Source organism: Nuphar pumila, chromosome 13, assembly GCF_984573655.1.
Source record: "Nuphar pumila chromosome 13, dmNupPumi1.hap1.1, whole genome shotgun sequence".
In the NCBI taxonomy this organism is placed as follows: Eukaryota; Viridiplantae; Streptophyta; class Magnoliopsida; order Nymphaeales; family Nymphaeaceae; genus Nuphar; species Nuphar pumila.
Window position 1 is genome coordinate 31,759,337 of NC_143261.1, and position 15,102 is coordinate 31,774,438.

The window sequence follows — 15,102 nt, forward strand, 5'->3', positions numbered from 1 at the left end:
CACCAGCTAGTGGTGGTAGTTACCCATGATGTGGATACCCCCTATGGAATATGCTCCTTCCAATAAACTCGCACAGAATCAGGGGAAACGGTTATGCAAACCGTTCTCACTCTGTGCCTATAAAAGGGGTATCATGAGCGACCCCCAAATATGGTAAAAATGCAGTGTGAAAAACAAAAAAATGAGAGAGAGAATCTGATTGTATATCTTACCTCTCCATTCAGGTTTTTTCCATCCGGTGAGGGAACATATCCTGCTCACCGACTGCATCTAGCAGCCTGCACTCGTGGAGGGCGACAATCCGGTTGAGGAGAAGCTTTCTCCTGTTCAGCCACCACCAGCAGCTTCCCCTTCTCCAGCCACTATCATCCATCGATCCCAGTTAAGCTATGGTGGCATCAGGTACTCCTGCCCCTGCATTTCTTTTTTGCATTGTTTTATCAGCAACTTGTTGTTGCTGTCTTTGTGTGCAGGCTATCGATCCCAACAAATGATTCATACTAAAGCTATTCAAATTTCGAAGATCAATTCTGAAATTCTGAGATTCTGAGATTTAAAGAGGCCAATTCAGTCTTTATGGCAGATCGACAACACTGGATGGAACATTGATGCTTTCAAGATTATTTTTGATCCAGAAGGAAGAGAGGCACACAAATCTAGATTCAAGAATGTGAGGAATGAGAGAAAAATTGCCTATCTTGGAAATTTAATAATTAATGATATCCTAGAGGAGTCATTTGAGTTCTATATGCTCGCTTGTAAGAATTGCAATATTTCATGGCTACTAGGTGATCACTGTGCTTTTTTTTTGCTTTGAGGGTTGCCCAACCTTCTCATAAAATTCGAGTTGCTACAAGGGAAGGCACTAGCATGGAGGGTCATTCCAAGGGTAGAAGGAATGAGTGCCATGATGGGTTTGTCATCTTGCATTGGTGAAAGATATAAGGCACAAGAAGAACAAAGAATAAAGTTCCAGAATTGGCTCACCCAAGGTTCTCTTTGGCCATGGTACAAAAGATTTGAATATCATAAAGCATGCACATAAATTTGTAGAACACTACAACAAAGCAGTAGATTAGCGACGACCACATTCCGTCGCTAATCCGTCGCTAACCATGTTAGCGACGGATTAGCGACAACGCGGCGACAGTATGCTTACGTCGCGAATATTTCGACGCTAACTGGCGACGGAATAATTCCGTCGCCAAGTCCATCGCTAATTGCGACGGAATAACGAGCGCTATATTCCGTCGCCAATCCGCCGGTACTAAACGGCGACCACGGCGTGGCGACGGATTTAATTCCGTCGCTAGATTAATATGAATAGCGACGGAATCATCCGTCGCTAATCCATCGCAAAAACGAAAAAAATAAAAAAAAATTTATTTAAAAATTAATTACCGAGAACTGTACAATTTATATTTCCTGTACAATTTATATTTCCTGTAAATAAAAAACAAACCACACAAAAAAATTCATATAACAAGTATCTATAATAATTAATCGTTCCACCTTAAAACTAAGAAGTTTAATTATTTACAATTCAACAATTACAATTAGGAAAAATAAAAAAAATAGAACTTCTTCAACACAGTCCTCTAATCATCGCCAAGATTTTGTGCGTCTTCTTGTTCATTGTCTTTATCTGTCCCTTCAGCTCCACTACCCTGATTATCGCTAGCAGCCTACACAAGAAAAGAACAGTCAGTATTGATAAACAAAATATAATGAAATAAATTACACACTATATGTGATTCTATCATGTGCTCATGTGTGATCTAAGGCAATAAAAAAACTCTATATGTGATTCTATCATGCTCATATGTGTGCTAAGGCAGTCAAAAAATTGAATATGTGATTATAGCATGTTCATATGTGTTCTAAGGCATATAAAAAAACTCTATATGTGATTCTACCATGCTCAGATGTGCTTTAAGGCAGGCAAAAAACTATATATGTGATTCGATCATGCTCGTATGTGTGCTAAGGCAGTAAAAAAATTGAATATGTGAATATAGCATGCTCATATGTGCTCTAAGGCAGGCAAAGCCAAAAATTTTATATGTGATTCTATCATAAATGATATATAACATGTTCATATGTGTTCTAAGGCAGTTAAAAAACTCTATATGTTATTATAGCATGTTCATATGTGTGCTAAGGCAGTCAAAAAACAGAATATGTGATTATAATATGCTCATATGTGTTCTTAGGCAGTAAAAAAACTGAATATGTGATTATAGCATGCTTATGTGTTCTAATGCAATCAAAAAAACTTTATATGTGATTCTATCATGCTCATATGTGCTCTAAGACAGACAAAAAGTTAAATATATATATATGTGATTCTATCATGCTCATATGTGTGCTAAGGCAGTAAAAAAATTGAATATGTGATTATAGCATGTTCATATGTGTTCTAAGGCATCTAGAAAAACTCTATATGTGATTCTACCATGCTCAGATGTGCTTTAAGACAGTAAAAAAAACTATATATGTGATTATACCTGAGAGGGACCTGGAATCGAAGATCCCCTATCCTGAACAGCGGCCTTGATCTCATTTCGGAGAAAGGGGGCGACGGTGTATTGGAAGTAGTTATTCAGTGATTCATTAATGATCTCGCGTACATCATCACCGGAAAGAATAGTCGGCTGCTTGGAGCTTATGTCGGCGCAAGAAGTTGGTGAGCCGTAACTGGAAGAACCAATAACTGGTGAAGTGTTCATATTACTCCCAAACCCGAACACGCGACCTTTTTTGGGTTCACCTACTGCAGTCACCCATGCTGTAGGATCAAATGATGGATGCTGAGTAGCGTCTTCGCCATATCGCTCTACCATTTGTTGCTCATATGCCTCCTACAAAATAATGTTTAAAGTATTCATTAATAATTAATGATAACATTATGATGACTTGCATATATATTGCAATGATTATTAATAGAATTAATACATACCGTTGTCGTTCTCGCCTTCTCTGATACGAAGACTCCCGTGGTCTTCCGTTTATGTGTTTCTACAAACACATCCTTATATGGTACACTGCCTCCTTTTTCTGCTTCCTGCGAAGTTAAATGACAAAAGATTTAGTACACAAATTTGCAACAATACTTATAAAATTAATATTATATATTGATGAGTTACCATTTTCTTTAGGTGACTCCCAAATGTCTTAGATCCACCTGTGTGTAGATGGGCTTCGGACATCTTCGATCGATTTTGTGAAGCCTTCGCAGAGCGATTTTTAAATGCATCTCCCGCCCACATATCGCACATTTCATCCCAGTAATCTCTCCTGATAGTAATAGGACCATGGCCCTTCCACAGTAATGGATCATCTACTACGCCAGATGCTTTTTTTGCTGCAGTCTTCATAGTGTGCAGCATGTCTGCAAATCGATTGGCAGCCACCTTCTGCCACACCTTCCTTGCATCATTTTCTTCCACCGCAGTTGCAAAGCGATTCAAAGCCTACAAATATTTTCAGAAAGTTAGTAGACATTGCTTAAATAAATTAAATATGAAACACATTAACTATGAGGAACAACTGTATACCATGAATGAGGACCACAATCTGTCTAATACCTCCTTTGGGTACTCTTTCCATTGAGCAACTGGTCCTGGTAGATGTTGAAGAAGTGAATTCCTAATCTCCCGTACTACTTCTTGTGGCTCAAACCTCGTGCTGCACATGAATTGTTACACAGTAAATATCAATATAAAATATTTAAAAGATATGCAATAATTGAAAACAAAATACTTACGGTCGATTATCGATATACACTATTCGAATGAGTCTTCTTGTGCCAGCCTGAGAAGACCCTGTTTCCTGTGTTGGCTGTTGACTTGTGCGATCAACTGGTGTAGGTGGGTCGTGTACAGGCGCAACATCATCTGTAAAAAAATACACACCAAGTTCTCAGAATGTGCATTTGAACTAATCAAGCATCTAATTAGTTATATGATATACCTATCACAGGAGCCCGTGAAGATGAAGGTTGAGCCTGGCTACTACTGGATGAGCGACCACTATAACCTCCACGAACCATATTCTAACAAATAACATATGTCATACAATACATTCAAATAATTCACATCAAGTATTACAATGCATTCAAGTCATTCACATCAAGCATTGCAATGCATTCAAATAATTCAAATCATTGACATCAAGTATTGCACTAATTCAAATCATTCGTTAATTGCATAAATTATAATACATTCAGATAATTGAAATCATTCACATCAAGTATTATAATGCATTCGAATCATTCGTATCAAGTATTACAATACATTGAAATAAAATTTTTAATCATTCACACCAAGTATTGCAATACAACTCGCATCAAGTATTACAATGCATTTAAATAGAGGTTTGTAGTATAAGATTTTGCTCACTAGCTTGAGAATTCTTCCTCGTCACTAGTTTGACTTTCTTCTTCTTCTTCTTCTTCTTCTTCATTGTTTGCCCATCCACTTGGTACATCATTTGGATCACATTCCTCTATGAATGTTTCATCAGCCAATGGAGATATGACATGCATATCATGCGCAACATCGTGACCATAAGCGAAGTCACAGACATCATCTGATTGATAGTAATCACTGTCTTCAGCTAACTCATCTTCTTGTAACTGATCATACTCGGGGTATAGTTTGGATTTCACCTTGCAAACTGCCCACCATTCATTTCTATCTGACTTTTTTATACTCGGATATGAAGTATAATAAACTTGTTGAGCTTGCGAGGCTAATATGAATGGTTCATATGTTCCAAACCTGGATTTATGATTCACCTCCACAATGCCTGAAGCTTTGTCGAGTCTTGTTGCAGTTGGATCAAACCAATGACACTTGAATACCGTAACCCTGTTATTCATGCCTAAGTAAGTCAACTCCATTATTTCCTCTATAACACCATAGTAATCATGTTCATTTTCACCGTAGCTGCTACCCTTGACACACACGCCACTATTTATCGTTGATTTGTTTATACCGTAGTCTTTTGTATGGAATCGATAACCATTTACGATATACCTGTTGTAGCATTGCACAACTTTGGTCGGACCATTTTCTAAATCACATATTCCTTGATCTTTAACATCACCATGGCGAACCTACGCACAGACATAAACAATTATTGTGATCACGATCAATTAAGTAACTTAGTGTTGTTTATAAGTACAAAATTTATGTTAGCTTCTTTACCAACTGTTTCAACCACTCCACAAACTTAGTTTCACGTTTTTTTTGTACTTCTGCATTAGTGAGATGTGAAACTTTGCTTTGCAACTCCAGATCAAATCGTCTGCAAACCACAAATACTTATATTACCGAGCCATGTATCCACATATAGAACATAAAAGGATTTATAATTGAGTTGCATATACATATACTTACTCGATGTATGGGTCGATCGCTGAACAATTAAAAAGAATATAGATGTGTGCTGCATCTTGCTCTCGATCTGTCAATAGCCTTGATCGGCAACTACTAAATGCATGCCCAAGTCGTTGAAATATCGACAGCTTGTCAGCTACAGTTACTTGTTCTCCATCATCGTTATGGGGCGGGCATGTGTAACGTGTTGAAATATGAGGTTCGAAGTACATAGATGAGAAATTTGAAATCTCTTCTAAAGTGTACGCCTCACAAATAGAGCCTTCTACTCTTGCTTTATTACGAACCTTTTTTTTTAGGTCGAACATGCATCTGACAAGAATATACATTTCAAATTTTAAATATCTGTCATTAAAGAGACAAATATAAAAAAACATATACCTTTCAAATGGGTACATCCATCGATATTGCACAGGGCCACCAACCCTTAGTTCATATGGCAAATGTATGATCAAATGTTCCATAACATCGAAAAATGCTGGCGTAAATATCTTTTCTAACAGACAAACAGTGGTGATGACAGAGTCCTCGAGATTCTTTACATCTGATACAATGACCTCCGATGCGCACAATGTTCTGAAAAATCCGCTCAACTCAGACAATACCCCCCATATAGGTTTGTCTAACATATCATGGAATGCTAGGGGTATCAATCGTTGCATAAAGATATGACAATCATGGCTCTTCAACCCATATAACTGTCCATCGTCAATCTTCACAGCCCGAGCAATGTTAGAGACATATCCATCTGGAAATCTCAGTTGTCTCAACCATTGACATACATGTTTTATTTGATCAGGTCCAAGCACGTACTTCGCCTTTGGTTTTAGTACTTTGCCATTATACTCTTTGAGTTCCAATTCTGGTCTTTTACATATTAATTTTAAATCCATACGGGCCTTCGGATTATCCTTCGTTTTTCCTTTAATATTCATTACTGTATTGAACACATTATCAAACACATTTTTCTCTACATGCATCACATCCAAATTATGTCGTATCAATAGGGTCGGCCAATACGGTAGTTCCCAAAAAATAGATTTTTTCGTCCAATTGTGTTCCTTCCCAAATCCACGGAAGGGTGTAGGACTGCGGGCATCTGTTAATACATCTGGAAAGTATCACAATCTTCTTAAAATCTCTATGCCAGACAATCTTGAGGATGGACCTTCCATTTCAGTTGTGCCTGCTGTAAATGCATTCTTTTGACGTCGGAACGGATGATCGCTGGGTAGAAATCGACGATGGCAATCAAACCAGCAAGGCTTCCTTCCATGCCTCAATCTAAAAGCTTTGGAATCCTCCATGCAGTACGGACAAGCCAACCTCCCATGTGTGCTCCAACCAGATAACATACCATATGCAGGGAAGTCACTGATTGTCCATAGAACAGCGGCCTTCATGTTGAAATTTTGTTTTTTGTGGGCATCATACGTGGTAACACCGTCATCCCACAGTACTTTTAATTCATCAATCAATGGCCTTAGATATACATCAAGATTTTGGCCAGGTGAGGTCGGACCAGGGATCAACAGAGACAAGAAAAGATTTGGACGTTTCATACACAAGCTTGGTGGAAGGTTGTATGGAGTTACAAATACTGGCCAGCATGAGTATGGAGTTGATCTACCCCCAAATGGATTAAATCCATCTGTACATAGACCGAGTCTAACATTTCGCACTTCCATTGCGAAGTTCTGATGAGTACGATCAAAGTGCTTCCAAGCTTCAGCGTCAACAGGATGCGTGATCTTGTTTTCATCGTGTCGAACTTTATTTGCATGCCATCTCATGTGTTTAGCTGTCTTTGAATACATATACAATCGCTGCAATCTAGGAGTGATAGGAAAGTAGCGGAGCGACTTGTATGAAACTTCCTTTGATCTCGTGCTACCATTGCCTCTTGTCTTTGGCTTGAACCGAGGATGCCCACATGACGGGCATGATATGTCGTTTTCCTGCTCCTTGAAATACAACATGCAGTGATTTGGACAAGCATCAATCTTTTTGTAACCCATACCTAGAGCGTTGACCATAACTTTCGCACGATAGAAATTTTGTGGCAATTTCTCATCTTTAGGCAACATACTCTTCACAATCATGCACAAACGGTCAAAACATGATTGACTCAAATTATACTCGGACTTCAAATTCATTAGTTGAAGAACTGCAGACAAGATAGTGTGACTCTCACAACCGTTCCAAAGTGGCTCATCAGCATCTTTAAGTAAATCATAAAATCTACTAGCTGCATCGTTTGGTGATTCTTCATCTACGACAGTTCTTACATCACTAGAACTCATAGCAGAACCCAGTTCTGTTCCTGCAGCATCAAATATCAAATTCGTATATGGATTATCGTGCACCACATTCACCCGTGCATCAAAATCGTTTCTAAATTCTTCTCCATGAAACGCCCAGTTCTGATAAACACTCACAAAACCCTTCCTGTATAGGTGATGTCTAACGCCATGAGGTTCTACAAATCGATTATTCTTACAAATCTTGCAGGGACACCTAATCCGACCTGTGGGATCTACCGTACTGACACTCGCCGTTGCAAATTCAATAAAACTATCGACACCATCCATATATTCATGCGATAACTCATTGTCCACTATCCTACGGTACATCCATTCACGGTTTGCAGTCATTCTGTCGTATGATGTTACGAATAGTATCCTAACGAATTAAGAAAAAAACAATCAGAATGCGACGATGAAGAAAATATCAAATTTATCATGCAATATACTATGTCAAACAATAACAAGAATTTTGATGCATGCATTGATAACTTAATATTTTCATGTGCAAACTATTAATGACATGATACAATCATTTGAAGCATGCTTTTATTATAAAATTTCACATGGAAGTCAAAATCAAATTGAAAATAACTACATGCAAGCATGGATACAATTACATCAAACATTGCAATACATCATAATCATTCATATCAAATAAATGGCAAACATGTACCTGCAGCAAAGACACTTCAATATCTCACTAACTACTACCATGCTTAGCATGGACTCCGTACTCCAAAAATAAGAACACTTCCATATTTCTACATTAAAATCATGCTCAGCATGATCTCCGAACTCCAACAAAGCAGTCCTAGATATCAACAACTAAGTGAGTGTGTGAACAATAAAGTGTTGCATTCAATAAATTAAATAACATGTGATACGTTTGCATCACTTACTCACCACGGGTATTTACCCGATTTGCATTGTTTTTGTCATTTACTTACCACAGGTGGCCGAGCACGAGTTGGTTCCGTTGAAAAATCTGCACAAAAACAAAACAAATTAAGTAACAAACTAACTAATCATGAAACAAGATGAAACACTAACTAAAAAAATTAAAACAAATTAAAACAACTCTAACTAATTGAAAGAAGAGAAAAGAAAAATAGTATATATGGTAAGCCAAATCTAACTAGAAGATGCTAATTTAACAAACCAGCTATAACATGTTGAACCAGTCGACTAACATAAAGTCATAGACAATTTCTAATCTGAACTACTTAGCAAAGGAATAGTAAATCAATCAATTAGTTTACTAGAAAAGATGTGAACTCCGTTTAACCACCACTATCATAAAGAATTCAAATAGCCCTAATCTAACTAACTGATTGTTAGAACATTAAATACCAATCTATCTAAGAAAAATATAATTATAAAAGACTAATAGATTGAAATACTCTAACTAACCAGATTTCAAGAAAACAAATTGAAGTAAAACTAACTACCAGTAGACATTAACAAACTAACAAATTGATAAAAATTTATGAACTACTCTAACTAGAACAAACTAACAAATTGATAAAAATTTATGAAATACTCTAACTAACCACAGTTGATTAAATCTCAACCTAGCCAGTTGATTTTGATTTGAATTTTTTTTTTATAATTAAATTTTTTTTTGAATTTTAAATCTCAACCTAGCCAGTTAAACCACCTGCCTTTCCGGCAGGGAAGGGGGTTAAACCCCCTGCCGGAAAGGCAGTTCCAGCATGGGGGGTTGACCCCCTGCCGTGCCTTTACGGCAGGGGGGGTCGACCCCCTGCGTTTTCGGCAGGGGGTCGACCACCCATGCCTTTCCGGCAGGGGGTCGACACCCCCTGCCGGAAACGCAGGGGGTCGACCCCCCTGCCGGAAAGCACGGGGAGCGGCGGCTGGCGAGGTCGCCGGTGGCCGGCGCAGTCGACAGCAGAGAGGGGGAGACCTGGAGCGAAGCTCGGGGGCCACTGGGTCGCCGGAACTCAGAGCGGAGGCGAAGAGGTGGCTGCAGGGAGGATCGTCAGTCGTCGGCGGCTGAGGACGCCGGTTGCGAGTCGCCGGCGAAGGGGAGACAACACCTCCCGACAGCAGCCACAGAGGAACAACAGGGAGGAGGAAGAGGTCGGCGGCGGGTCGCCGGTGCTCGGAGTCCCTGGCGCAGCCGCTAGCCAAGCAGGGAGGTCGGCAGCGAGGATCGTCGGCGAGGCGACGGCGGCCGGACGGTGGCGAGAGCCGACGGGCGGCGGGAGGGAGAGGGCGGCGGGCGGGAGCAATACAGCGAAACAGGAAAAAGAGAAAGAGGGATGGGATTAGGGATTTACGCGATATTTAGCGACGGCTTAGCGACGGAAACATTCCGTCGCTAAGCCGTCGCTAAATCAAAATACAAAAACCGCGACGAAATATATACTGTCGCTAATCCGTCGCTAATTAGCGACGGATTAGCGACGACAGAGTTCCCTCTCTAAATCCATCGCTAAAATGGTGTTCTTGTAATAAAAAGTAGCGACAAAAAATTTAGTCGCTAATCCGTCGCTAAGTAGCGACAGATTAGCGATAAAATTTGTTTCTTCGCTAATCCATCGCGAATTAGCGACAGATTCTATCTCTAGCTAATCTGTCGCTAATTAGCGACGGAAAAAATCCGTCGCTAATTTTCGTCGCTAATTAACAATTTTCTTGTAGTGGAAGTGCCTCAACCAAATGGTTGTTGGGAATAAATTAAACTTGAACAATGTTTCTAGAATTATTGAGTATATACAAGTTTCTAAGAGTCTTCTAGAATTATTGAGTATGTACAAGTTTCTAAGGGTCTTCTAGAATTATTGAGTATGTACAAGTTTTTAAGGGTCTTCTAGAATTATTGAGTATGTACAAGTTTCTAAGAGCCTTCTAGAATTATTGAATAGGTACAAGTTTCTAAGAGTCTTCTAGAGTTATTAAATAGGTACAAGTTTCTAAGAGTCTTTTGAAGTCTCAATACATATAGAAAGGTCTTACTAGTGCTATAAAAGCCTAGTCTAAGAGTCATTGTAAGTATCCAAGTCTGAAGAGTCTTTTTGAGTAAAAACTATTAGAAGTCATTCTCCATCATCGTTCTTCAATTTTCTCTCCATTCTATATTTTATTCTCTTCAAATTGATATCAGAGCTTTGTTCGATTAAAATGAACAACTCTATTTCTCTTCCTTTCGCCTCTCAATTAGCCAAAGAAAATTATGGCAATTAGAGTATCCAAATGAAAGCTATTCTTGGATATCAAGAATTGTGGAAGATAGTCAAAAAAGACTATGTTGAAGTTGAAAATGAAGAAGAAATGCCACAGGCTCAAAGAGAGAGTCTAAAAGCGTCGAGAAAGAAAGATAAAAGAGCTCTTATGGTAATCTACTAAGGAGTAACCTCAAATGAAGTCGTTTTTGAGAAGATTGTGTTTGCTACTTCCTCAAAGCAAGCATGAGAGATTTTGGAAAGTTTATTTAAAGGAGGTGAAAAGGTAAAAATGGTCTGTTTGCAAACTCTTCGAGGAGAGTTTGAAGGTTTGCATAAAATGGAGTCGGAATCAGTTTTTGATTATTGTTCACGAGTATTATCTATAGTCAACCAATTAAAAAGAAATGGTGAAACTATGGATGATGTTCGTGTCATTGAAAAAATTCTTCATTCTTTGGATTCAAAATTTGACTACATTGTGGTAGCCATTGAAAAAACAAAGAACTTGAATACCATGACCATTACTGAACTTACGGACTCGTTGCAAGCTCATGAAGAAAGGCTAATAAAAAAGAAGAAAGAAGTAGTTTTGGATCAAGCACTCCAGTCAAAATTGTCTCTAAATGAGAAGAAAAAGAATTTCAAAAATCAAAGAGGTCGAGGACATGGTCGTGAAAGAAGTGAAAGCTTTAGAGGAAGATGCTCATATGCTCGTGGAAGAGGCAATTATTCAAGCAAGGAGAATGGCTTGAATCAAAATCAAAATTTCAAAGGCTCGCAAAGAGGAAGAGGTCGTAGCTATTTTGAATGCTATAATTGCCACAAATTTGGTCATATGGCAAGTGAATGCTGGTACAAGGAGGAAGAAGGGCATGTTGCTTGTTTGGTGTATGAAAACAAAAACCAAGAGCAAAATCATGACACTTTGTTGCTTGTGTCTTATGGTGGAGATCTTGATGATGTCTGGTACATAGACAGTGGTGCTAGCAAGCATATGACAGGTAACAAAAATTTATTTTCTAAATTGTTTGAATCTAATTATGGAGAAGCTAAAGTAAGAGATGAAAATGCTTACAAAGTTAGTGGTGTTGGTGAAATGGAGTTCAAAACAAAATCAGGAAAAATGGAGAAAATGTCTGAAGTTTATTTCGTTTCTGGTTTGAAAAATAATTTGCTTAGTGTGGGGCATCTTTTGAAGAAGGGATACGACATTCATTTTCATGACATGGCTTGCTACTTGTCAAGGAAAAAGCAAGTTATTGCAACGGTTGGAGTTGCTTCAAATAATCTTTTTTCACTCACTTTTCAAAATAAAAATGTCTTGTTTTACTAGTATTGATAATGGAGTTTCTAAGCTATGACATTATAGATATGGACACTTGAATTATGAAAGTTTGAAGCTGCTCTAAAAAAAGATGATGGTCAAAGGCTTGCCTCAAATTGATTATCTTGATGAAGTTTGTGAAGCATACCAACTCGAAAAGCAACATAGAAATCCATTTCCTCCTCAATCATCATGGCGTGCAACAAGACCTTTGGAGCTTATTCATTCAGATCTTTGTGGTCTGATGACGGTGACATCTTTGGGAGGTAATCATTATTTTATCTCTTTGCATTGATGATTACTCACGAAAAGTTTGGGTGTATTGTGTCAAAGAAAAATCTGAAGCTTTTCAGAAATTCAAAGACTTCAAGGCGGAAGTTGAAACATTTACTAGGCTGAAAATTAATACTTTGCGGACTGACCGCGGAGGTGAATATTTTTCAAATGAGTTTGAAAAATATTGCAAGGACAATGGTATTCGGCATGAAATGACAGTCCGACATACACCACAATAAAATGGTGTGTGTGAAAGAAAGAATCAGACAATTATGGAGATGACCAGATGCATTCTTAAGAAGAAGAAGTCAAGAAGATTTTGGGCAAAAGTTGTTTCTTGTGCAGTTTATCTTATTAACAGATCACCAACAAGAAGCTTGGAAAATTGCACACCACATGAAGCATGGTATGGTTCAAAGCCTAGTGTTCACCATCTTAAGGTATTCGGGAGCGTGACTTATGCTCATGTTCCAGATGCTATGAGAAACAAGTTGAATGATAAATCAGAGAAGTGTATTTTCATAGGCTACAACGAAAAAAGCAAGGCTTACAAGCTGTACGACCCGGTGACAAAGAAGATTGTGATCAGTCGAGATGTTCGATTTGATGAAAATTCTATACTTGAAGACTTGGAGGCTGAAAAAGAAAATTTGCCTATCTTTTCCTTTTGAGATTGAAGAAGAAGAGAATGATCCAGCATTTGAAAATAATGAAAATGGTGCCCAAGCAGGAAATTCTTCTGCTTCCCCAAGTTCTTCATCGAGCAGCCCTATTAGAAAAATGAGAAGCATCCAAGAATTATATGACATCACAGAAGAAGTTAGTCAAAATGATGCCATAGTTTTTTGCCTTCTTTTCAGGTGAATATCCAATTTCTTTTGATGATGCATGTCAAGAAGAAAAATTGAGGAGAGCCATGAAAGAAGAAATTGGTTTAATTGAAAACAATAATACATGTGAGCTTGCAGATTTACCACCACACAAAAGTTCTATTGGAGTAAAGTGGGTGTACAAGACAAAGATGAATCCAGATGGCTCTATCAACAAGCACAAGGCAAGGCTGGTAGCAAAAGGGTACAAGCAAAAAAAAGGAGAAGATTTCACAGAGGTATTTGCTCCTGTTTCAAGACTTGATACTGTTTGTTTAATTATTTCTCTTGCAGCTCAGAATAATTGGAAGTTTTTTCAATTGGACGTAAAATTTGTGTTCTTGAATAGTGTTCTTAATGAAGAAGTCTATATTGACCAACCACCTGGGTTTGTCAAGGGGGTTTGTCAAGGAAGGAGAAGAGAAGAAAGTGTACAAGTTGAAGAAAGCTTTGTACGGGTTGAAGCAATCACCCAAAGCATGGTATAGCCGCATCAATTCATATTTTGAAAAATGTGGATTTCAGAAATGTCCATATGAGCATACTCTCTACATCAAAGTCAATTCAGAAGGAAGATTCATTGTTATAAGTCTTTTTGTGGATGATCTAATTTTCACAGAGAATGATATGCAGATGTTGAATGAGTTCAAGAACTCAATGATGACAGAGTTTGAGATGACAGATTTGGGTGAATTGCATCATTTTCTTGGTATTGAAGTTTATCAAACCAAGAAAGGATTTTTTATTTCGCAAGAGAGCTATGCAAAAGAGATCTTGAAGAAGTTCAAGATGGAGAATGCTAATCCAATTTCGACTCCATGCATTTTAGGTTTGAAGCTATGTAAAGAAGGTGAAGGAAAACTTATCAATTCCACTATGTTCAGAAGTTTGGTTACCCCACGGGCAAAGATCCGGCCTCCCCAGTCATGTATCTCACATCCACAAGGCCTGACATTATGTATGTTGTCAGTTTGGTGAGTAGATTCATGGAGAAGCCATATTCAAATCATTGGGAAGCTGCAAAAAGAATTCTAAGATATGTGAAATAAACTATCGATTATGGATTTTTTTATGAAACTAATGATGCAGTCAACCTTATTAGTTATATTGATAGTGACTTAGCAGGGATTGTTGATGATAGCAGAAGTACTTCAGGTTATGTATTTAATCTTGGAAGTAAAGCAATTTCGTGGAGCTCAAAGAAACAACCAATTGTTGCGCTTTCTACTACGGAAGCAAAATATATTGTTGCATCTTTTGCAAGATGTCAGTTAATCTGGTTGCGTGAAATTTTGGAGAGTGTGAAGCAGAAGCAAAATAAGCCAACAACTTTTTTTTGTGACAACAACTCAACTATCTCAGTTGCGAAAGATCCAGTTCTTTATGGAAGGACGAAACATATTCGGATTCAGTATCATTTTCTGAGGGAAATTGTGAATGAATGTGATGTTCATGTGGAGTACTACAGAATGGAAGATCAGATGGCAGATATTTTCATGAAGCCACTAAGTGGACAAGTCTTCAAGAGAAATACAGAAAGATTGGGCGTAAGGAGCAAGTTTAATTTAGAAGAGGCATTATTGAGAATAAATTAAACTTGAACAATGTTTCTAGAATTATTGAGTATATACAAGTTTCTAAGAGCCTTCTAGAATTATTGAGTATGTATAATTTTCTAAGAGTCTTCTAGAATTATTGAGTATGTACAAGTTTCTAAGAGTCTTCTAGAATTATTAA

At 38.0% G+C, this 15,102-nt stretch overlaps 1 protein-coding gene across 1 annotated transcript; it reads right to left on the reverse strand.

The window, feature by feature from the left end:
• Positions 1 to 1,359: 1,359 nt before the first annotated feature.
• On the reverse strand, positions 1,360 to 2,762 carry LOC149818248 (uncharacterized). Its single transcript, XM_089984034.1, has 2 exons — positions 2,508 to 2,762; positions 1,360 to 1,685 (listed from the first exon to the last, which is right to left on the reverse strand). Exons 1-2 carry the CDS (start codon positions 2,727 to 2,729, stop codon positions 1,599 to 1,601), a joined length of 309 nt encoding a protein of 102 aa, XP_089840160.1. The 5' UTR covers positions 2,730 to 2,762; the 3' UTR covers positions 1,360 to 1,598.
• Positions 2,763 to 15,102: the final 12,340 nt, after the last annotated feature.